The sequence below is a fragment of the Onychostoma macrolepis genome, chromosome 10 (genome assembly GCF_012432095.1).
Source record: "Onychostoma macrolepis isolate SWU-2019 chromosome 10, ASM1243209v1, whole genome shotgun sequence".
In the NCBI taxonomy this organism is placed as follows: Eukaryota; Metazoa; Chordata; class Actinopteri; order Cypriniformes; family Cyprinidae; genus Onychostoma; species Onychostoma macrolepis.
This window is the reverse complement of record NC_081164.1, coordinates 21035216-21060720: the sequence shown is the minus strand read 5'-3', so window position 1 is coordinate 21060720 and position 25505 is coordinate 21035216. Positions and strand designations below refer to the sequence as shown.

General features: G+C 37.8%; 1 protein-coding gene across 2 annotated transcripts; it reads left to right on the top strand.

Moving 5' to 3' along the window:
• Positions 1-40: 40 nt before the first annotated feature.
• Positions 41-25098, top strand: kdm2bb (lysine (K)-specific demethylase 2Bb). Of its 2 annotated transcripts, none has more exons than XM_058789035.1 (21): positions 41-370; positions 870-1014; positions 1843-1921; positions 2010-2056; positions 3328-3506; positions 4302-4408; positions 7380-7473; positions 9273-9426; positions 10022-10137; positions 12207-12324; positions 13363-13730; positions 15075-15161; positions 20210-20461; positions 20554-20697; positions 20850-20938; positions 21043-21343; positions 21433-22256; positions 22651-22814; positions 23214-23375; positions 23561-23779; positions 24045-25098. In XM_058789035.1, the coding sequence occupies exons 1-21, from the start codon at positions 338-340 to the stop codon at positions 24224-24226; spliced, it is 3864 nt and encodes a 1287-aa protein (XP_058645018.1). In that variant the 5' UTR covers positions 41-337; the 3' UTR covers positions 24227-25098. The 2 variants fall into 2 exon arrangements, with proteins under 2 accessions (XP_058645018.1, XP_058645019.1); XM_058789036.1 differs by having other exon boundaries at positions 44-370; positions 20850-20936; positions 21050-21343.
• Positions 25099-25505: the final 407 nt, after the last annotated feature.

Sequence of the window (25505 nt, the reverse complement as noted above, 5' to 3'; positions counted from 1 at the left end):
CATAGCAGCTGCAGCGCGTGCGTGCCAAACAGAAGAAAGAAAGAGCAATTCTAACTCCTCAAAAACCAATTTCTGTGTGTTTAAAAAACACACACACACCAACCATTCCGATAACTACTCAGAAAAAAATCGGATATTGTTTTGACCCCTCATAAACACGATCCGCGTGACGTTCCTGCAATGTTTTGATTCTGTTGACTGTGACGTCACGGTGCACTACACAAAAATGGTTCCTACTTAGTTTTCTATACAAGCAATCAAAGTGTGCACAACTTTACGCGTTAAATATGGTCCAAATAAATCGCTGAGGGAATTAACACGGTCGAAAGGCTCGGACATGGAGGCGTGTGCGGAATCCGGACGCAAACTGGTGTGTAGTTGAAGCTGTCCTCTCAAAAGACTCGTTTTAAATCGGGAATTTCAGTCTCACATCGATATGCATTGTGTTTAGTGGCCTGAATCGGGGCGAATCAGTGCGATACGAGAATTAGAGCGACGTACGCCACATTAAAAGGTTAAATACAATACGCTCGTAATGGTAAACAGGAAAGGACACATGTTTCATAATATTACAAAGACAGCAAGATGCTCCATATACAGACGCTCGCGCAAAACCGCACACATTGTTGCCCCGCGACCCTCGTGTCTAATATTCATCGGGAAGTTTGACTCGTTTACGCTGATTTGACATGTATTAATTATGTAACAGCCGTAAGATGGTCGACGATTAAGGCCTGGATGTTAATCATGGAATATGACATTCGTGCAAATGATATAACATCCCAGTCCTGCGTTATATCTCATATCCGAGCACAGAATGAGGCAGGTTTCCTTCATCCTCATCTTCATCATGTGTTGTTTTCGTCCAGCGCTCGATCTGCAGAAGGATGTACGACGAGAACGAGGACTTGTCAGATGTGGAGGAAATCACAAACATCAGGGGCTTCAATTTGGATGACAAACTTGAGAGCAATTCATACAACAACGAATTTGTTCAGTATATGGAGGGAAAAGGTACTTTTTTTGTGTGTACATTGCTTATTAGAGCAATTAATATTCATTACATTCTTAAATATTGGGGGCCTTGTTCTCCTGTTGGCACCTGCACCTGTACTTATAGTTGTACTGCTCATAATTTGACATTAAACGGTTGATATTTAAGGCGTAGTTCACCCAAAAATGAAGATTCTGTCACTATTTACTCTCCCTCACGTTGTATCAAACTTGTAGGAGTTTTTTTTTCTTCTGTTGAACATTAAAGATTATATTTTGAAGAATGTTGGTAGCCTGGCCCCCATTGACTAACATAGTATGGGAAAATACTATAGAAGTCAATGGGGACCAGAAACTTTTTGGTTACCTACATTCTCCAGAATATCTTCTTCTTTTGTCTTAAGCAGCACAAAGAAACTCATACAGGTTTGGAACAACATTAGGGTGAGTATATGATGACACATTATTATCTGTTTAACAATGAAGCAAGATTTGAACAAGATAATTTGTTTAAATTCTATTTTTTAGTTTTGGAATATATGTAAATATCTATGTCAAAGAGCAAACTAATCTTTCTGACAAGTATAAATTGTGCCTACAGTACATATAATTTATTTACAAAATGAAAACTGGATTTGTTAGTGGATAGTGAAGGAAAAACAGCCCACAAGTGTCCAGAATTCATATGTCATAATAATGAATAATAAGGTGTGTCTAAAGTATTGGTTGTGTAGCCTGTATCTGAAACACCCCTTTATTTACAATTAATACTTGTGTTATTCATATGCTCTCTATTTTAATATCCAGAGATTTGGTTTTAAACACAGTCTAACTTTTATACCATCCTAGATTTTACTTATGAATATGTTCAAAGAGAGGCACTGCGATCTCCGCTCGTATTTAAAGCCAAAGATGGACTGGGAATTAGGTAAGAGCAAGTAAAATGGTTTTATTTCACACATTTCTATACATTTTACATTGTGAATCGCTCATGTGAACTGTTTAATGTACTACAGGATGCCGGATCCAGAATTTACTGTAAGTGAAATCAAGGGTTTGGTTGGTAAGTACACTACAACTTTTTTTTTTTTTGGATTGAATGGTGACTGTACTCAGTCAAAAAGCAGTAAAATATTTGTATAACATTGTACGCTTTGTTAATCTTTAGTTTTCATTTTCATTGTCTGGGACTTTTATTGTGTTTTCTCCATTTTATATTGCCAATATCTTATCAGGCCTTGCATAATGCAGGAACAGGATAATGTTCTGCTGCTGTATTATGAAACTATAAACACATGCACCATGTCTGTTCTGTATGCTGGTATTATATGCATTTGTTTATCTAGCTGATCAATTTGATGTTGTCATACACACATACACAGTCCATCTTACTCCTTTTTAGGGTTGAGGAAGAACATAAACTGTCTGAGCCTCGTATTTATGTTGCTGGTAATAACTTTGTAATTATCTGTGTATTAAGAGGGTGATTAATCCTGTCAGAAACAGTATTTGTAAGGAATATTTAATGGCTGTACTCTTTTGAAAATAAAGGTTGCAGTTAAATCCAAACTGTTTAAACTCGGTTGTATAACTTCACAGCAAGACCTACTCAGAAAATACCAAAAAAAAAAAAATGCATTAATAACAACCTTTACGTCCTCTAGTGATGATACCATGCAACTGCAACTCAAAAAAACCTAAACTTTCTTTTCATTATGATTTTAAATTAGGTACCTTTGAAAGCCTGTTCTGCCACAGAATAAAAACATAAAGAAGGGAATCAGATTTTTTTTTTAAAATAAGACAAAGTCAGAATTGTGAGATGTAAACTCAGAATTTAAAAAAAAGTCACAACTCTTGACTTTTTTCTCAGAATTGCAAGAAACAAAGTTACAATTTTTTATTTGTTTATTTCATGGCAGAAACAAGCTTCTCAGGTTCCTTAATCCATTACCAGTATAATTAATCTTAAAATATAAGATTGTTGCGGGCAGTCGTGGCCTAATGGTTAGAGAGTTGGACTTGGAAGGTCGTGGGTTCGAGTCTCAGGTTCGGCAGAAATTGTCGGTGGGGGGAGTGAATAACCAGCGCTCTCTCCACCTTCAATACCATGACTGAGGTGAAATCCTTGAGCAAGGCACCAAACCCCCACCTGCACCGCTTTGGGTGTGTGTTCACGGTGTGTGTGCACTTGGATGGGTTAAATGCAGAGCACACATTCCGAGTATGGGTCACCATACTTGGCCACATGTCACTTTCACTTTCACTTTCACTTATGATGGAGAGGAGTAGCATTTTGAGTGGTCAAGTGTTTGTTTCTGCTTGGATGTTCAGGCAGCAGGCGGGCTGTTGACGTGATGGACGTTAGCACACAGAAGGGCTCAGAGATGAGCATGGCACAGTTTGTCCGCTACTATGAGACACCCGAGGATGAACGTGACAAGCTGTTCAACGTCATCAGCCTGGAGTTCAGTCACACCAAACTGGAGAATTTGATCAAGAGACCCACTGTGGTAAGATTTTAAATTTTTTTTGTTTACTTTTCAACATTCATTTTCTCTAAAACACACATTTAAATATGATTCAAAAAGACACTGTTAAGGCAAATCTTACTTGTGACTGTAATCTTTTCTTCAAAGTATTATGCATGTCAGTAAGTGTGAATGTAATTGGGTAGATGAGAGCAGGGATACTAGTAATAAATGAATTGTTAATATTAAGTCAAATAAATTAGCAATGATATTTGCACATGCAATTCAATCAAGTCAAACATTTTATTTCCCAGTTACCTCTCCTTTAAAAGTTATATATGAGTTCATGTTTGTTGAATATGTGAAATAAAGCTCAAATAAAATACAAATATTAGCTGAAAAACCTATTTTAGTTAGTTGCTAAGTCAATATTTCTTATTTTCATTTAGTTTAAGTTAAATCGCTAAAATTACTAACTGGAAATAAATAAAAACTAAAACTGAAATAAAAATAAATGAAACCTAAATGTTAATATTTAAAATAAACCAGAACTAATAAAAATGACAAAAGCACATAACAGAATAACTATATATTTAAAAAGAATTAATATGAAAAGAAACATAAAAATAAAAGCTACTAACAAACTTTAATAACAACTATAATAGTAAATAAATAATACTAAAATAACACTGGTTCAGCTGATATTGTTAAATGCAAAGGGAAACTGTTAATATTAAGTTGGAATTTCAATTACTGTTGCAAATAAATCTAGTTGTTAAGCATTTAAAAACTTCCTTTGTGTCTTTGTATTGTAAATGTATTTCTGATTGTCTTTAGGTGGATCTGGTGGATTGGGTGGACAATATGTGGCCGCGGCATCTTAAACAGAAACAAACCGAAGCCACAAATGTCATGTCTGAGATGAAATATCCCAAAGTTCAGAGGTAATATTTGATTTGATTTTGGAAAACAATTAGGAATGGACCTTTTTCAAAGACTGTGATGAGCCATTTTCACAGTTATTACCATTTTAAACGATCTAAAGAATGTAAGGTATATTTATGTCACTATAATTTGTGTTATAATATCTTACCGTTAAATACTAGTTAATGCTGCTGTGAGCGTGTTTCTGGTACAGAGGCCGAGGGAGTCTTTCTCTCTCTTTCTGCTTTTTCCCTGTTTTTTCCCCGAGTGTGTCCTGAGAAATCACAGACTCTCTGACAAGTTAGGCTCTGTAAATAGCAATAAAGTGCTGGAGAGAAGAAGAAAACTTAGATGTGCCTCTCTTTCAATGGCATTCGGAGAGGGGAATTTTTGCAATGTTATGTGCATGCTTCAATGCCCGCATAGTTGTATTACACGTTTAAGGTTTTGTTGTTCTTCTGTCTGCTCTGATTTCCCTTCAGGAAGTATTTTGGCTTTCAGACGCAGCTCAAAGCTTGTTGAGTCAATCTGAAAACTGTTCTCTGACATCCCGCATTAGTCAAAGATGAGGTCTGCTCATTTCCCACAGTCCATTGCTTTGCTCCTCGGCAAATGCTGCGCATTTCTTTGGCCTGCAGCTGGCTGTGACTCTATCAGGTTGCTAGGCAGCACACACTTCTAATGCGGAGAAGAGGCGGATCCTCACGGGCTGCTGCAGTATCCCAATGAATCCTCCTTAGCCAATCAGAGTATTGCATAGGAGTATTTCCTGCACAGGAAAGCCCACTCTCGCTCTCTTTCCCTTTGACTCCCTTCTCCTGACTCTCTGTATTCATTGAGCTCGGTCATAAAGGAAGAACTCTGTGCTAAAAGTCAGTTCAGTTCTGTTCTTTTGAGTCACATGGGCAGATGTCAGAACGGCAAAGTGCCTCAAATGGGGATGAACATCTATTGGGTATGTGTGTTTTATTTCATTGCAAACTATGGTGCGATAATGTAAATAATGCTCAAGAGGTGCCATTAGGGTTTGGTATAGTTTGCTGAACTTTCTTTGCTACTTTTATGAAAGGGTGACCAGTAATTTGTGGTCATTCCACTTATGGTTACGCGGTCTTGTGTAATAAATGTTTGCGAGGGCTGCATGTGTAGTCTGAAATTTTAAAAGCTCACTCAGCGTGTTTGTGCACATCAAGGTTATAGTTTTGTTTTGGCTGCTTTGGTGCGTCATCCCCCTCACTGACTGCTCTGTGGGATGGATGACACAGGCTGCAACGCTCACCGTTTTAGTTTCTAAATACACTGTTTGAGATATCTGTGTTCATATAACAGAATTATTGATTGCATTACTTTCTGCTTTGATGTCATTATGCATGTATATGGTTATAGAATATAAAATGCTGCTCAAGTAGCCTGAAAATGCAGTTCTGCACAAAAATAAGAGGAGATGTGAACAACCATAAATAAAGAGTCAGATTTAAATATTATATAATAATTGTTTCACATGGGGTACCTTTTTATTAATATTATACAGTATTTTCAAATAAAATATAAAACAAAAATATTTCAGATTCATGTTAATTTAGTTTTTATTATTTTATTAATATTTAAATAAATTGTGTTTTATTAATATTAATACAAATTTCACATGGGGTCATTTTTATATTAAAGTGATACATATATATTTTTTTAAATAATAAAATTTCATAATGTTCAATTTGTTTTTAATACATTTTAAAAATAAAATTATATTAATACGTTTCACATGGGGGTCATTTTATATTAAAGTTATACATTTAAAAAAAAATTCATATTGCTCAATTTGTTTTTAATACATTTTAAAAATAAAATTCTATTAATATGTTTCACATGGGGTCATTTTTATATAAAAACCAAAAATATTTTAATGTTAAATTTATTTTTCTAAAATTTTTATTAATAATTTAAAATGATCTTAGTGAAAACAGTCTTGTAATCCATAAAAATGGTCAGACTGCATTATTAGTCCTTTGTGCGGGTACTATGTAGTCAGTGATTATTTATTCATAACCTTTCATCTAAGAGCTCCAATTATAGGATGTAACCTCTGAGGGTTCAGGTTACAAGGTATTACCCTAGTGTTACCTTCTGCAGCCTGCAGTCAATGAGTGCTTTTGCCTTGTTTGTATTATGAAAAACATCTGGATCCAAAGTGCTCAATGTGCTTGTTTGTTGATGCTGTAACATATGCTGTCATTTCCAGTGACATCATCTGACATTTACACTGGCACAGTCCGATGGGCAAAGATGCCACATGCAAAACCGTCTGGTAATAATTAACCTGTCAGTTAGTTGTCTAACCGTCGTGGAATCCATACATTGGTGACCCTAAATGTAGAAGTCTCATTTCTCAGGCCCTCAACCATCTGGGTTTGCGCCTAAATTGATGCCTAATAATTTTTTTAGTCCACGATGCCCTGCGGTGAGCGATGCCTTTTGCCCATTAGAGCTAACTGATTTCTTCGCTTTCTTCTTCTCTCGGCTCAGTGGGGCAGATTTTAACCAGACACCGAGGCAGTTTGGGGTTTGATTAATTTCGCTCCTTGCTAAACGCTGCGGATGACAAATGCATAAGCCGCAAATAGCTTCCATCCCTGTTCTGCTTCTGAGACGGCTTTATCTGAAACAAACCCACGTCCGTGACAATCGTTCTGTATGTTCAGAGAAATTAGCCTTGATTTATTGCTCAAAATAATACCGAAACTAATATTGTGCAGTGCTTTGATAATGCTGTTGATTGAGAAGGGGAAATTCCACTGTATATGGTTTAGAAGGAAATATTCATTTTGAGTTGGGAGTTGAACATTCCTATGCTGTGGTTACTCCCAGTTGCAAATAGTCTTTTTTTTTTTTTGGTGAGGACTTAGAAACCGCATTAGGGATTTATCGTTCTTCTCTATTTATGCAGATGTTGCGAATCACCCTTGTATTTTCCCTGTTTCTCTCTTTCTGTAGATACTGTCTGATGAGTGTAAAAGGCTGTTTCACTGACTTCCACATCGACTTTGGCGGCACATCGGTATGGTACCATGTCTTCAAAGGAAGAAAGGTAAGTGTTGGATAGTTAGTAGTGCTTTTACTATTGTTATTGTCCATACTTGGGGGTAGCGGTTTGTTTATGCTATTACTTTCAAAGCAATAATGATTTTCTGCAGGATTGACTTTGCTTGTGATCTGTTAAGATCAGATATCTAAAGGCCCTGTAAATGAATCTCTTCCCTGTTTGCATTGTTGCATCGCCGCTGGGGCTGCCGCGTCAGCAGAAATGGTGCTTGTGTGTATGTGTGTGTGTGTGTTTGCTGGAGGGTATCAAATAATATCCGCTCTGAAAGGTCAAACAAGAGTGCTGGCGTGTGCAAGAAAGACGAGAGTGACACATGTATGACTAAAGGAACTTCTAGGAAGAGTTGTAGGAGTTTATCCCTGTTATGTAATCCTCCTGCTTTCACCAGAAAATTGAACCTATTTCACTTGCAAAGAAATTGCAAGGTTGTCAGCTTAGTAACTCACGTTTTTAGTCCTACAACATACAGTGGGGTCCAAATGTCTGAGACCAGACCATTAGTGAAATGCTCTTACAATTTTATATTACATACTTTGGTAACACTTTACAATAAACAGCCTTATAGTTTATTCTTCTTAAGCATTAATGAATCATATTTAACGTTATTTGCAACATGAACTAATACATTTTTAAAATCAAAACTCGATATTATTAATATTATTTAATGAACCTGAACATTCTTGAAGATTACAGGCTCTGTAAAGTTGAGGTTGTCTGCTCTGTGTGAGGAAAAATGTTCTTAGGAAGTCCTTGACCATTATAGATGATACATCTCACATTTTGTACCCAGAATTTGAACTGCTCCCTTCAGGCAGACGATATATAGAGTGCCCAAGTGGAGGACTGTTAGAGCTTTTAGATCTTTTGTTTCAAATGCAGTTTTGATTGTAAACACTTATTTGAAACATAGAGATAAAGGTGTACCATGAATTTTAAATATTATATTTTAATATATGAAGAAATGGTGTACTGTTAATGCCCGGGTTTTGTTGTGATGTTTTATATAAATTGTATGTTTATGAGGTTGATGCAATTGCCCTGTGAAGGGACAAACAAAGATACTAGTACTACAACTAACAATGAACAGGTGTATTTTATTAACTAACATTAACAAATATTCATAAATACAGTAACAAATGTATTGCTCATTTTTAGGTAATGCATTAACTAAGGTTAACTAAGGAAGGCTATTATAAAGTGCTACCCACATTTTATTATTAGCAAATATTATTAGTAACAATTTAAAATTTGCTAAGAAATAAAAAATTGCAGACTAGAAGTAGTAAAGCATTATCTTCATTTTATGTCATAATGTTTTGTTAATTTTTAGAAATCCTGAAACATTCTGATGATTTCCAAGTTTAAATTAAAAAAAAATTCCGACCAAATTTATGTCTGCATATTAAGTCAATTTGTAGACAGTCTTTTTTGTTGCATTTTTTTATTTAATACAGTTTTGTATTATACATTTTATTATTCTCAAGAATGTAAGTGAAAATTTCACACTTGCCACCTAGAAATCTTCATAAGTTTGTCATATTGTTTCTTTGTTTTCTTGCTAATGTTTAATGTACTTTGTACTTTATTTATTTCTCTGTATAAATGAAAACCATGGGTCAGACTTTTGAACCACACTGTCTGCTCGTGAATAAATGGATGAGAAAAATAACTTGCACACAAAGGATTAATGCTGACACGAGTTTGTGAATTATTAATTTGAAAGAAAAATCATATCCCAGTTTAGAATCGCACCTGTATTGCTCTCTCTCTCTCTCGTTCTCCAGGTCTTCTGGCTGATTCCTCCAAGCCCACACAATCTGTCTCTGTTTGAGGACTGGGTGCTGTCAGGCAAACAGAGCGATATCTTCCTGGGTGACCGTTCAGACGGCTGCCAGCGAGTAGAGCTGAAACAGGGCTACACGTTCTTCATCCCTTCAGGTGACGCACTGAGCTAGAGTGCATATATTTAAGGAAAACGGAAGAGGATGGCAGTAGCAATGCCAAGGTCATAGGTTCAGTTCCCGGGGAATGCATGAACTGATGAAATGTACACCTTGAATCCAATGAAAGTAACTTCCAAATACTGCATTGTAAATTGAATTTCTATTACTGTTTACTCACCTTCATGTCGTACTAAACCCACATGCTGTTTTCTGTGAAACGCAAAAAGAGAAATTCTGAAGAATCCATACCAAGCTTTTCAATACAACAACAGTTCTTGGCCCGTCAAGCTCTAAAAAGTCCAAAAAAGAACAATAAAAGCCATCCCTATGACATTTGTGCTGAATTCCAAAGTTTATAAAGTCATACAATAGCTTTGTGTGAGGAACTGACTGAAATTTAAGTCATTATTCCACTAAAGCTCTGAAATGTCATTTGTATTTGTGGTCGGATTCAAAAATAGCGGCAAGTTTGACTTTAGTGACGTACATAAGTTCAGAACGGAGAATGACATTTGAGAGCAGAAGATTTTTAAGATTTTTATTTTCTTTCCTGAAATTGAGCATTCATATTTTTGTTCTCGTGTGTGTAGGTTGGATCCATGCCGTCTACACTCCAGAAGACACCCTGGTGTTTGGCGGGAATATTTTACACAGTTTTAACATTCCCATGCAGCTCACTGTCTACGAAATTGAGAACAGAACAAAGGTAATGCATTTATTAAAAAATTTATCAGTCAGTGTTTATTCTGTTTAAGGATTTGTCTTTTTAATTTGATGCATTTGAAAGGGAGTTCTAATCAATGTGTGTCTTTCAGAAGTTTTTATTTATAATATTTATGAGTATATTGGAAACAGTGCTGGGGATTACTACAAATAGTAGTCCGTTACTGATTCCAAATTACGTGACAAAAATTGTAGTCAGTATTAACGATGAATCCATTACATTACACATTTTAAGTAATATAATCGGACTATTTTTTGATTACTTTTGACATAACTTGTTTATCACACTGATTTAAATAGGATAATCTTTTACCATATTGATATAAAAAATACAAAGACAAATTTCGTTATTCGTTATTAACAACATTAAGTTACATTACGTCAAAGTTTCCCAAACTGGTGTTCGTGAAGAAACTGCAGGGGCTTTGCGAGTTTAATGAAAAGCTATTTAATCAAAATCATAAAAAATGTACAATTAAATAATTTTATCATCAAAATAGTAAAGAATTACTAAAGATGAAATGTTTTATTTGTTTACCTGGATGCCATGTGACCATTAACCAATGCCAGAGAACCGTAAACATGCAAATGTCACACTTAATAATAACTTTTTATTAAGTGACAAAAAAGTTTGGGAATCACTGCATTACATGTAAATAAGAAATAATGTACATTTGTGCATTTTAATATGTTTGTAATGTAATGTAATCATGTAATCAAAAAAGTTTAACTAGTCTAATTACGAGTATTATAAAATGTATTATAATGTAATTACAAGTACCACCAGAACCTTTCCATAACCAGTGTTGTTATTGTTAACTAAAACAAACTATTAAAAATCATTTTTGGCTGTTTTAGCGACAGCACTGGACACCTTTGATGTGTTGTGACGAGCCAGTTATGGTCGCTCACTTTCTGCAAGCAGAACCTCCTGGAGACTTTGATGTCTCTGCAGGGCTTAGAGCCGGTGGGCTGGGCTATTTTTATATTTGCTAGACAGGGCAGGCAGAGAAGAAGACCGATGGTGGCACAGGCTGTGTTGTTCCAGGGGCTGCATTATTGCAGTGCTCTAAATTTAGCACTGGCTGAAGGAGGTATGAGGGAATGAGAGCACAAGCCCTCCATAACTCTGAGAATGTGAGTTTCTTCCCTGGAGAGGAGCCGGAATGGAAAGATATGTGCATGAGAAGCATCTTAGTCATGTTGTCATTTCTCTCATACTGCAAGAGCCATCTATTATGAAGCCAGTTATATTAGTTTTATATGTAGGGTTTGGGAAAACTGTATAATAAGGTTTAATTTCTTAACATTATTTAATGCGTTAGGTATCACAAAATAACAATGAACGGCAATTTTAAATCTAGGTTAATGCTAATTTATAATGTGCTTATTCATCATATATTAATTTGTGGTCATTTATACAATTTGAAATCTTAAAATTTGATTAGTTCATGTAGAAATTAGGGCTTCAAGATTAATCAAAATAATCACACTTAATTAAATCAATATACATGCCACGTGTCAGCGTGGTACTGTTTAAAGAAATGATTATATAGTTTTTAAGTGATTTAGATTGATTTTTAATAATTTACAAACATATTACAATATTAATATTTCACATTTTTGTAATAGTAATAATAAAAATATTTTATTTTAATACTAATGATGGTGATGGTAACAATAATAATAATTATTATAATTATAAAAAATATTATAAAATCATCATTATTATAGTTATAGTGATATATCATTATAAAATGTTGGCCAAATTGTGCAGCCCTACAAACCAAACCTGGAGCTTTAAAAATAAATAATAATAATAATAATAATGATAAAATAAAAAATAAATGTATTTTATTTTATTTAATCAGAAAAATCTAAGCGATTTTTCACCCTCCAAAAAAAATCAGTCCACTCTAATAGAAGTTAAAAATAAAAGAAAGATCAATGACTACTATGAAAGTTCATTGTTAGTCGCATTAAATAATGTTATCAAATTGAACCTTATTGTAAAGTTTGTAATAGTGTTAATTCGTTGTATATCTGTTTCAGGTGCACTCCAAATTCCGCTACCCTTTCTTCTATGAGATGTGCTGGTATGTGTTGGAGAGGTACGTGAACTGCTTGACCAGACGTTCGTACCTCAGCCTGGAGTTCCGCGTTCACGCTGGTGAGTTGGCTAAACTGACAGCAATTTGCAATGATAAACATAACCAGAAGTCATTTTCAAGTAACGGAGAGCGTTGGCAATGCAACAAGATCAAGTTTATGCACATATACAGTAATGTGATGTGGCAGCTACTATTGGGAGCGCAGACGGTGAAGCAACCGAAAGAACAGCAACTTGGTGACAACCTGCAAATTAATCTCTGTCAGAGCGAATGCCTTTTAATTCTATGCAACCTAACAGCAGTTTCTGTCCTAACCAGGCGTGACAAGTAATTGTGGAACAAGTTTTGAATTGCCAAGTGCTTGTGTATGAGGGAAGATACTGATGTATGCGTGGGAAGCGGGAGAAAGAAATGACTTGTGGGATTCCCATAAATATAAGTATCTAAAAAAAAAAAAGTTGCTTAAATGTTTTAGGTATAGAATGTTATTAGTCTATTGCACAGCAAAAAATTTACTATTTACAGGCACAGGGTTGGATAGCAAGGGTAGCAACTCCTGTGACAAATTCAACAAGGTGAGGTCAGAAGCATTGTGTGTGGAAATTGGAAAAAATAGCATTTGACACCGGAGTGAAACAGAATCAAACTGAAATAGGACTGAAAATCCATATAGATCTCTACCTGTGGGATTTTGCGCATGGGAGTGGGACAGAATGTAAAAGTTGAGGGTGGGAGTGGGAAGAAATATAACTTAATTTTAGCAAGAACGGGACTGAAAAATCAATCTGCACAGATTGATTTTTAACTTTGAGTGTGGAGAAACAATCCATAAATTTGTATTGGAGAGGATTTATGAATATCCATTTTAATCACCCTTACTGAACTCCACTAGTAGTGAGCCAATCTACTAAGTGAGAGCTTTGCATTTTCAATCTCCGAAAGTACATGCAAGTTCTCATGTACTCCGTTTCCTTAATTCATTCATGCCATCATTTATCAAGATGATTCCTAGACTTGTTCTGTCTCTGTCTTCTAGTCTTTGTGTAACTTTTTGGTGATTGGTGAAATTTTTGGTTTTCTCTTTTGATTTTATTTAGCTGAACCCAAGCTTGTAACCGAGAGTCTCGTCTCTGCTCCTCGGCTGGACATGGAGGAAGACTCATGTGAGACACGGTTAGAGAGGACAGAGGAGACGACCCAGCCCTCCTCAGCTGTCCCTCCCTATCAGACCTTCAAATCCCCGGCCAATGATTCTGAAGACAGCTTCAAGTCCCTGCCTTCAGAGTGTCCCAAGACTCCGTCTGGCTCACCTGGAACAGAACATTCCGGCAAATGGACCCACTTGACAGAGTTTGAGCTAAATGGACTCAAGGCCTTGGTGGAGAAGCTGGAATCCCTTCCGGAGACAAAGAAATGCGTTCCAGAGGGCATCGAGGATCCACAAGCACTGCTAGATGACGTGAAGGTCTGTATACATTTTCCACTTGTCATTTGTCTTGTCTGTCTCTCGGTCTGTCTGTCTCTTGAATTGACATCATTATAGCTTCCTCCTGACTCCATTTTTCCTTTCTCAAGGAATAATAAATGGAAGTAAGCATCTGTTGGGTGGAACAGTCTAGTTGTAGACCTAGACTTGTAGGTTCAGGTAGTAGGTACAGACCCAACAAGGAAAAAATTTAAATTCTGTCATTAATTAGCTACTCACCCTCATGTCGATCCAAACCCGTAATACCTTCATTCATCTTCAGAACACAAGATATTTTTGATGAAATCCGAGAGCTCCCAGACCCTGCATAGACGGCAATAAAACTGACACCTTCAAGAGACGCACTAAGGACATTATTAAAATAGTCCTTGTGACGTCAGTGGTTCAACCATAATTTTTGTGTGCAAAGAAAACAAAAATAACGACTTTATTCAACAATTCTTCTCTTTGACGTGCGTTCACGAGAGTACCGTACATGCATGTGGTGCTGCTGACACAGGAGCTAGCATTCTAACGTAGAACGTCCATCTCTCTTCATCTGTTTATTCTGGTTCAAATAAGTAAGGCTGGGCAAAAAATTGCAAGTCATCTTCTCTGTCAAAATCTTCAGACATGTTTAAAACGGTTATGTACAGCGTGTGTCTTGTTCTGCTTGTAAACAAGGAGCATTGCATCCATGATCTGTCAGAACGCCGGCTCCTGCGTCAGCAGCACAACACGCATGCGTCATGTTACTCTCATGAACGTCGGCAAAGACTCATATGGAAGAGAAGAAATTGTTGAATGAAGTTATTTTTGTTTTCTATGTGCACAAAAAGTATTGCTGCAGCTTCACAAAATTAAGGTTGGACCACTGATGTCACATGGATTATTCCTTACTATCTTTCTGGGCCTGAACATGGCAGTACTTGCGTTGCTTTCTATGCAGCGTCAGAAAGCTCTCGGATTTCATCAAAAATATCTTAATTTGTGTTTTCCGAAGGTCATACAGGTTTGGAGCGATGTGAGGTGAGTAATTAATTAATGAGAGATTTTACTGTGAGATTAAAACATTAACATTAAAAACATGCGCAAGATTTTAAAACTAAACGATGCATCTCTTTTAACTCCTTTATACCAAATCTGAAATATACTTTTATCTGTTTATTTTATTTAAATATTTAAAATATAAAAAAATATTTTTTATTATATTATGCAACGTTTTCGGATTTCATTATTGTCAAAAAAAAGGAATAAATAAACTAAATAAAATACAATAAAAATTGTGTGTTTTTAAAATATTTTATGTTGTTTTGTTTTGTTTTTTGTCTGCTGCTTAAACAGGTTGTGTTAAAGGAACATGCAGATGACAATCCAAAGTTGGCCATCACTGGTTCTCCTATTGTATGCTGGCCGAAGAAGACAGGCAAGGTATGAATGGATATGCAGAGTGATTAGAAACATTAGTATGTGGATGAGCAAGATTCTTTAACCTATTTTTAAGGTCATTGATTTGATTTGCATATTGCAATGTCATCAGTTAATTATACTTCACAGTGAGACAGATATGGAGAAAAATGTGTTATGAAGGTTTTGCTGTCTCCATTTCTTCCTAATCCCCCCCCCTTCAGATTTATGATTGATGTTGAAATTAAGAATTTGTTCAGAAGATTTTCTTTTGTTTAAAATGCCTTTTTTGATGTTGTTGTACTACGGAAATAGTTGTGAGGCAGATTCTGTGGAAATATGATGCAATGTCTGTATTTAAAAAAGGCAAAGCAGAACTTTGCATTTAACATTTCACTGGAACAATGAATCGGCTTCAGACACCAGGGAAGTGTTGCCAGTCCCCCAAAATTAGACCTGACCAATCACACGCAAACCTGCACTTATAGACTTGTTTTAGTTTATTTCCCTATTGAAAGTGACACACGCAATTGGATGTTGGCTTTTGTAGTCCCCCCCACTTCACAACACTAAAACTGTCTCGACGACTAAAAGCCCAGCTGCTGAATTTTCGCCTCCATTGTGTCTGTCTTTTGTGATTAAATACCATCTGTCCTTATACTGCCCCAACTGGCCTCTCTTCTTTACCCCATGACCCTGTTTGAACATGCAACACTCCTGTTCTGCATGCTTGCTTCCTATTGGTCGTGTCCAAGCTGTATTGGCGCATATTAAAAAGCCTGTTTTGCATACTGCACACCCATTGGCTCTGCTGCTCTCCTCTCTCCTCCCACTTCTTGGAACTCCCCCTGCTGCATATTGATGAGCATGTCTTGCTCTAGCCTGTGTGCTCTGATGGCTAAGGAACAGAAGGGAGGGCTGTGCTGTCTCTCAGCCAGTAGCAAACCGGAGCTGCAGCCATGTCAGTTAGCAAAACGCAGAGAGGACTCTAAAAGCCATGGCCATGTCGCTGATCGCTGACGAGGAGGATTATGAGAACTCGGATGCTGAGCAGGTAGAGCCGGACCTTCGGGTCATTAGACTTAAGAAAAGGAGATGCGAAAGGTTGCATGCAGCTGTTATTTGTGTGTATTTGCATGTGTAACTGAAGTACACGTGATAAGGGAACTGTCAGAGCTGTCAGAAATGTTTCTGGTGACCGCTGATAACTACATATGACTAGCACACAAGTTCAGTTTTGAGCCTGGTGCTCATTTTGACCCACTTTGATGTCACATTTCTTCCATTTTACTCATTGAACTTGAATGAATATCGCAGCAGGTTGGTGAAACATGAACCTAAACTAGCATTTCTTGATGCTGTAAGGTCTTGTTAGGTACTTTTAGGAGTTGCAGATGAAAGTGAAATCAGTGACACTTCATATGTGGAAGCTGCGATATTACTGTCATGCTATGTTAGCAGCTACAAATGCTTTCTAACAGTCCCAGTTGATGTTGTAATGCACACAGCAGGGTTTCGAAGGCGTGTGTGTTCTTTGAATACTTTGCATATGTCTGTTTGTGTGGCTGCCCACGTGAGACTCTCCCATCGATTGTTTCATGTTTGCAGTTGGGCGAATCTTTGATTCTCTTCCAGTGAATCCTTTTGTATTCCTCTTCTATTGAAAACATACAAATGCATTTCACCCCAAATGCTGTCGCCACTGAGGAAAGGATGCAGCTGCTAGATTATTATCATTTTATCGTCCATCATTAGGATGAAATACATCTCTTTGGCTTTTGTAAAACAAAGTATGTTAGTCCAATTGCGTACCTAGATTTTCACTCTCGCCACTCGTTTCAGATATTTGTATAGATCATTGTGTTGTTCAACTTCCTCAATTTCCAGGATATTTTTAACTGTTTTGGCCACAGCCCAACAAGGGCCTCTTTGAGCCGGTCCTACAAGATGAGAGCATGGGGGAGGGGCGGGACAAAGAACCAACATGAGTAAAAACAGTTCAGACATGTTCCTGTTGTGAATATATTTAGTCCTGGACCTGTAGTTATGAAAATGTAGGTTTATACTGATCCTGGATCAGATGTCATTTTCAGAAAATCAGATCTTACATCATCACATCTGGTCTTGGATGTTATTTGAGGGCTGACCTCTACACAGGTCATCTTTGAAAAGCTATTCGTGAACTATTAGAGAATTGTGTACATAATAATCGTTTATTGCTTATCAGTATTGGTATAATATACCACAGTAAACCACTATTTAGACACTCTTAAAACACATTATTTACTAACTTAAGTGACTTTCTCAGGTGCACAGTAGTGAATAGTGATCAAGCTAGTTTTTTGTTTTATCAGTTAATCTCCAGTTTTTTGCTCAATGCTGCTGGTCCTGCAACATTTGCATTCATTTTTATTTTTGCATTGTGATATTCTTCGCCCCAGTGAAAAGGCTTTATTTTGCTGATATCTGCCTCATCCAGTTTTGTGAGTTTAGTGTTAAATATCAAGTGTATCTTCACACCCTACCAATTAAATTTGCCATTGTACCTGCAGCTGGGTGTGATTTGTGAATTTTGCTGTTGTTTTGCAGAATAATTTGAATAATTATTTTTAATTTGACAATATTTCTTAAGTTGGACAATTGCATCTGGTTTAATGATGGTATCACAAACTAAGTGCTCGAGTCAGCTTGTTTGTGTATTTTTACCATGGATATGTTTTTTTGTGCACACACACCTATACCAGACAGCAAGTATCAAAATCCATATCTGCCCTTAATATCTACAGAGTACAGATCTCCTGTTTTAGAGATCTCCCTTCTCTGCAGCGGTTTTTATATGAATGCAGTCGTTAATTTCTGACCTTGTCAGCAAGCTGCTCTAACGATGTCCAGCAAATCTGTTTACGCCATTAATCTGTCATAGCATATGCACACACTCAGATGCTGTGATGAAGGTTGCCTGGCAAAGTTCTTCTTATTTCAGCGGTTTCACAATGAGAAGTGAAATATTTTCTTTTGATAAGATTATATTTTAACAATGGAAACAGTCATGTGAGACTTGACAAGTCTCCTTGGTTTGGCTTCTAAAATCTGCTCTGAACATTTGTATTTATCTAGAACATTTTGATTGATATCAAAATGACAAAATGTGCATTGAAGTGAGGATAAAACTATGATAATGCTGACACATTTATACACAGCGAACCCCACAAGGAGTTAGTGATTGTTTTTATTTTTGTTGTCAGTGTCACCAAACAAAAATAAAAAAAGCTAAAACTAAATAAAAAAAACCCCAAAAAATTTAAATTAGCATTTATTTTAGCCAACATCCAATAGATCCAAAAGAAGAGTGTTATTTTTATATTCTCTCTCACTCCCACTTCACTTCCTGACTCCTCTATACTTTCCTATCATAATAAAGGCAAAATGCCAAAAATAAATCTTAAAAAAAAAAAAAAAACTAAGTTGTTTGACCTCTGCTTGGAACCTTTGATTTTGGTTGGTGGTCTTGTGGGACGTTTAATTAATTTTCAAGGTCCTGTCTTTAATCTGGGTGAAAGCAGCTCTTACAATCGCGAACTCACGGCATCCAACACATTAACAAGAGATATTAGATTTGGTCTGGAATGTTTTTCCCACTGGCATTCTCCCTCTCCCCCAGCTCTGCTGACCACATGCTTGAATTTGTGCTTCTGTTTTCCTCAACTTAGTTTCATAACACATCACATCTGAGATGTTGTGAAACAGCAGTTTCTGCTTTCTGATATTTGTAGACAACTTCAAGAACTCAACAGTATTTTGTTGTTGCTTTTTCTTTCATTTTGTCCATGTAGGAAAGATTGTGTGAGGTGAAAATCAATTCTACTACAAGCATCCAATTCAAAGCTCTGTGAAATCAGGACTTTTGACTCTGATTGAAGAGCTAATCTCAGCTCTCATGGGCAGAGAAATCCACTTAGGCTGTTTAAAAGAAATGTACCTATTGAGGAGGTCGGGTTGCACTCTCCCCCTCTGGCTAATGCGATTGTTCGTGTTTTCCTCTCCATTACGAAGGTTCATAAAGAGGGTGGAGGCCAGATTCATTCTCATCAATCATCCCATGGTCCCATGGTGCCATAGGAAACTCGTGCTGAGGGTGCTGGGACAGGCATGTCTTCTGCTTGATGTAATGGGGACATGGCAACCCATGGGATGTGGAATATAGCTCTTTGAAGAATAATTCCCTTTGACTTGCTTGAGAGTTTATAAGTGTGTATGTATTAAGCTTATTTGTAATTTATAGTCTAAATGCACTGTTGCCATTTTGGCCTAATGGCCAAGAACAACATAAAAGACGAATAAAAGCTCTATCAAAAAGGATGTAGAATCAATAATGGAAAGTGCTTCACATTAAGGAGATCAAATGGCAAATACAAACATGCATTCATTCTGACGTTCCTGCTACTGCTGCTGTTTTCCCCTCTGTTGCATAACAGCTAAATCAGTGTTGGAATATATGTGTTTCTAAGGAAACGCAGTTTACGTTTATCAAGAAATGTTGTTAGGAATAATATTCATGGCTGGTTTAATGCATGTTTAATGCATGTTCCTGCAGCTGTATCCTGACTTATTGTTCTTTAATTGACTCAGAGTTAATAACAACAGGGAATGTCCTCCAACTTTACTTGACTGACATTGTGGGCAGATTTTATCGGTATTCACAGAGTTGTAAAAATGAATTCTCATGTTCTGTTCTCCAGTTTTTTTCTTTAAAGTGCCTCGAGGGCATATAAACAATTTGAATAACTGCACATACAACTAAATCTGAACCATATGAACTCACTCTCAGAGTGTGGGGTCTGAAAGTTGATAGGTTTGTGTTCATTATGTTTGCATTCCCTTGACTATGTGGCATTGCATTTCGTTACTGTTAAAGTCAGCAAGCAGCTCATAAACAGATCATGTTCATCATGTCCTGGTTTCCAAACATGTTCAGTATGCTACATGTAAAACGGGTTGAGAAAAGTTTAATCTTGCTTCTCATTTCCTTTGGCTATTGTAGATAAATAATTCTGTGGTTCTATATGTTTCAGTCACGGCCGCTTAATCGGCCAAAAACAAAGATGGGCTCGTCTCCATCGGCTGCTCCAGGCTCGACAGCGGGAGGAGTGAAGCTCTCGTCCAGTCGCGGTTCATCTAGTGCCCGGCGCAGACGGACACGCTGCAGAAAGTGCGAGGCATGTATGCGCAAAGAGTGTGGCGAGTGCCACTTCTGCAAAGACATGAAGAAGTTTGGTGGACCAGGCCGCATGAAGCAGTCCTGTATCATGAGACAATGCATAGCGGTCAGTCTGGGTACTCATCATAAGATTTGACCCTTGATCTGCTGAATGGCACATCTGGAGGAACTAATAGCCGCTCTTTTTGTGTTTTACAGCCTGTTTTACCTCACACTGCTGTGTGTCTGGTGTGCGGAGAGGCTGGGAAAGAAGACACAGTAGAGAATGAGGAGGACAAGTTCAACATGATGCTTATGGAGTGCTCTATCTGCAACGAGATCCTCCATCCAGGATGCTTGAAGGTTGTTTTCCTAATCAGGCCACCAAACAATTGGAAACTGTGATATCTGAGCCATAATGGCATCAACAGTCTTTCAAATGTCTTATTTTAGACATACAATGTTGTCTGTCTACTGTTCTTTTGAGTAGAAACTTATTCTGTTCTGTTGTTCAGGAGAAGGATTCTGGCGGTGTTGTAAATGACGAGTTGCCAAATTGCTGGGAGTGTCCGAAATGCAATCATGCTGGAAAGACAGGGAAAGTAAGCATCACTGTCCTACCTAACAACATACTTAAAAATAATGAAAATAGTGATGATACAACGTAAGGGATATAAACTTGTCTTGTCTTCTTTCCCACCTTTTGGTCACAAAGCAAAAAAGAGGCCCAGGGTTTAAGTACGCCTCTAATCTCCCTGGCTCTCTGCTCAAAGACCAGCGAATGAACCGGGATGTAAAGGAAGAGCAAGAATCAAACATGTCTACAGAGTCCTACACCTCTACTGTTTCACCTGTCATGAAGAAGAAGACAGAACGAGAGGACAATCCTACCTGCAAGTCAGAAGACGCCTTTAAGAAACGTTCTCCCAAATTGGAGGAAAACCCACTCCGCAAGAAGAGAAAACTCTTTGAAAAGGACTCAGACTCAGATTCCAATGTCAAGAAAAAGGTAGCAAGACAATGAATATGTAAAAGCAAATAAGAGATGAAATAATATTTTTGCAAAGCATGTATTTTGACCCTCTTTTAAATCCACAGAAGAAGCGCTCAAAGCCTGAAGATCTCTCAACCTCTAATGTCCTGGGACAGATAAAGACAGAAAGAGAGGATGATGAGGAGTATGATGAGAATAACAGACAAGAATTGGAGAGGAGAGCCTTCAGTTTTGTGCCCTCAGAAGAAGAGGATGGAGATGATGAAGAGGAGGAAGAAGAAGAAGAGGAGACAATGAAGGAGAAAAGTAGCCGAGAGGAGAATGGGAAGCTTGTGAACAAGACCTCCACTGCATGGGAAGGCGACCAATCACAGGGCAGTTTTACCCAGGCAGGGCCCAGCAGCAACTCGGGTGTTGATACACAGTTGAGGAGCCATCGAAAAACCAAACGCAAACCTCGCTTGCCCAACAAAGAACTGAGCAAAGAACTAAGCAAACAACTTAATCAGGAGATCCAGAAGACAGAGGATTGTCTGGCTCATCAAAATGGCAGGGCGGTGAAGACAGAACCAGATAGTGATGGAGAAGATAGAAAACCACTGAGGAATGGCAGCAGCCATCTGAGAGACTGGCTGGGACCTAAGCGGGAACTAAACGGATCCTTGCGAGAGCAGGTCCCGGTTAACTGGATCAGGACTACACCTACCCCAGTCATTCGGCCAACACCTTGCCGCTCTCCTCCGAAATATGTTCAGATGGAGCGGCACGTTATTCGCCCCCCTCCGATCAGCCCCCCTCCGGATGGGCTGCCCCTAGATGACGGGAAGAATCACGTCATGCGGAGAGAGGTGTGGATGGCAGTGTTCAGCCACCTCACACACCAAGACCTCTGTGTCTGCATGCGGGTCTGCAAGACCTGGAACAGATGGTACGTCTTCCAGAAATTAGGAAAGAAAGCATCATAATATGTTGTGCTTTTAAGTTGCATTTGCACTAGAGAATTTACTTTATACTGCAGCAGATGTTTAGAGGTCTAGCTCTTCCCGCAGTACTACATGAGGATCCATTTCCTCCATTGGCGCCTTCATTGGTTTTCTACCTTGCTTTCAGAAACAAACACATCTTTAACCCTTGTCCTGACCAGTGAAAACACTGGATTGTATTTGAGTCACTAGAATGTAGTGATCCTTTTCACTTTCAATTGTGACTTTAAGTAGCTTAGATCCTTAAGGGTTGGTTCCTCCATGTTAGTTATATTCCAAGCAAGTGCCAAACTCAACTTCGTAAGATGCACAGTAAAGTCTTCTATCCTCTGTTCTTAGGTGTTGTGATAAAAGACTGTGGACCAAGATCGATCTGAACCGGTGCAAGTCAATCACTCCACTCATGCTGAGTGGCATTATCCGCAGACAGCCAGTCTCCCTGGACCTGAGTTGGACCAACATCTCCAAGAAGCAGCTCAGCTGGCTAATCAACAGATTACCTGGTACAATCACACTTTTACTTACCACCTAAATCGTTTAATGGTGGAAACAGTTTTGTTTCAGTGCTTCTCAGGCTCAGTGTACAGCTGGATTCCCTTCCAGCTGTTTTGACCTAGGTGTATCTCCTGATGGTGTAGCCTTTATATACTCTACACCCCAGTCTTGTTACCAGAGATCGACCTTACTGTGAAGTTTAGTTACAATCCTAATCAAATACACATAATCCAGTTAATTAATATCTTCAGAAACTTTTGATACAAACAGGTGTTTTGGAGCAGTGTTGAAACTCAACTCTGCATGAAGGTAGATCTCTAACAACAGGGTAGGGCATCCCTGATGTATGCAGACTCCACTCTCATGTCTGATACTTGCATGACTCCTTTGTGTTGGTTTCCTGGCAGGTCTGAGGATTCTTTTGCTGGCAGGCTGTTCGTGGGCAGCTGTATCAGCTCTATGCACATCCAGTTGTCCTTTGCTAAGAACTTTAGATGTGCAGTGGGTAGAGGGACTCAAGGACAACCAGATAAGAGACTTACTCTCCCCGCCGACAGACAACAGACCAGGTACTGAATGATAGTATTAATTGCTGTTCATGTCCAATATGTACTCTTGACCCATTTAGAAGTTCTTTATCTCTTATTTTGCCAATTCTTAGCGCCCCCATGTGTACACAGTAAATAGTACAGGTACATTTCTGTTATATTGCTTAAAACTGACATGGTAAAAGATGCATATTGCTGTCTCTCAGGTCAGTTGGACAGTAGAAGTAAACTGAGGAACGTGGAGAATCTCTGTCTAGCTGGTCTGGACATCACAGATACGTCCCTGAAGCTGATCATAAAACATATGCCTTCACTGTCCCAATTGGACCTTAGTTACTGTAACCACATCACCGACCAGAGTGTGAATATCCTCACGGCAGCCGGCACCACGACCAGAGACTCTCTTACTCACATCAACCTTTCAGGTATTGCAGGAAATACTAAAACCCTCACATAACAGGTTAGACATGCTAACGGGCAGTTGAGTGGCCTGGAAAACAACCATGCATATATTATGTGTGTATACATAAACTCATCTTAATCTGATAAGATTGTTATCTTGCTGTTTTATGCATTGCATCTTGGGAAAAGCATGATGCAAGGCCACTACTCTGCACTTGCTGCTAAGGTCAAGCATTAAAGTAAATCTGAGTGGCTATGGCTCTAAATCCCTTCTCCTTTTCTCCACAGTTTGTAACAAAGTTACAGACCTGTCGTTGACCTACTTCAAGCGCTGCGGAAACATTTGTCACATCGACCTGCGGTACTGCAAACAGGTGACCAAAGAGGGTTGTGAGCAGTTCATTGCAGAGATGTCCGTCAGCGTGCAGTTCAGACTGATTGAAGAAAAACTACTGAGCAAACTGAGCTAGTCAACAAAGACACTGACAATAACTTGACCTAGAACCCAGGGAACTGACAATTTCGCCCCCCAATTTTCTACACTTTTTCATCACCGGACGTGTGGAGCCTAACACACTCAACAGAAAACCAGCAAAGAGAAAAATGGCATATTGCTAAACGACACATTCCAAGCAAATGCCTGAACTCGTCAACATCAGAGCTCACAAGTGAAGAAATGTATTCATCTCTGGTGGCCAAATCAGCCTTTCAATCAGTTTATTGTTTTCAACTTGTTTATGTTGTGCTGCTAAGGCAAACTTTTATTGGTTTTTAAGTTTACAAGGCACAGCTAGCAGAGTGTGCCAACGTTAAAATGCTGTTGAAAGGCATGTTTACTCATATTTTGCATAAATGTTATATATATAAAAAAGGTTTTATAGTCACAAAGTGCAGTGTTGCAGTGACAAAACCGACTGTTATTTTCTTTCTCGGAAAAGAAAAATTCAAAATGCATGTGCTTTTTTCGTTACCATGCAAACGTTAAGCGTCATGCAGTGTTAATTTTTGTATCAGAAGGGATTTCACACTTTATGTGCAGTATTAAATGCACTCATATAAATATACATAGACTTTATTGACAGTATTCAGTCAGTACAAAGTTTATTTTTTTTCTACGCAGTAGGAAGTTAAGCAGATCCTATCTATACTAGCTATAGTAACTGTGCCGATGTTTTTGTAATGTTAATTTAAGATGTAATGTCTTCTAATGTTATAAGATGTTCTACAGGTACATTTTCTTTTCCATACGACTATTACTTACCTGAGCTTCTTTAATATGTATATATCTGGGGGAAAACGTATTTGCACTGTTTGACCTGAATAAATACTGATATTTTTTCCAGTATTGATGTTTTGCTTAACATAATTTTCACTGTGTGAACAATTTGGTAAATTTTGCTCAGAAAACGATATACAGCATTGGATTATTTCATAAATTAAGATCCGGTTCAAGCAATTATGATTTCCCGCCTACCCTTTTGCCGCTTTTTTCCTCACTCGTGTTAAGACTTCTAATTGAGTAAATATAGTACATTATCACGTACAGACAGGCATACCTTCGCGAATCCGTTCTCCAGAATAACCAGCAACCATATCCGTGTATTGTGCCATGAATAAAAAGTTATTTTCATCCGCTTGCGTATGACTGAGAGTAACGTATGACTGCGTTGCATTTAGCAGCCATTAGAGGGCGCAACTGAGGAAAAAATAAACACTGAAATCAGAAAGGTCTTTATTTTGTTAGTTCAA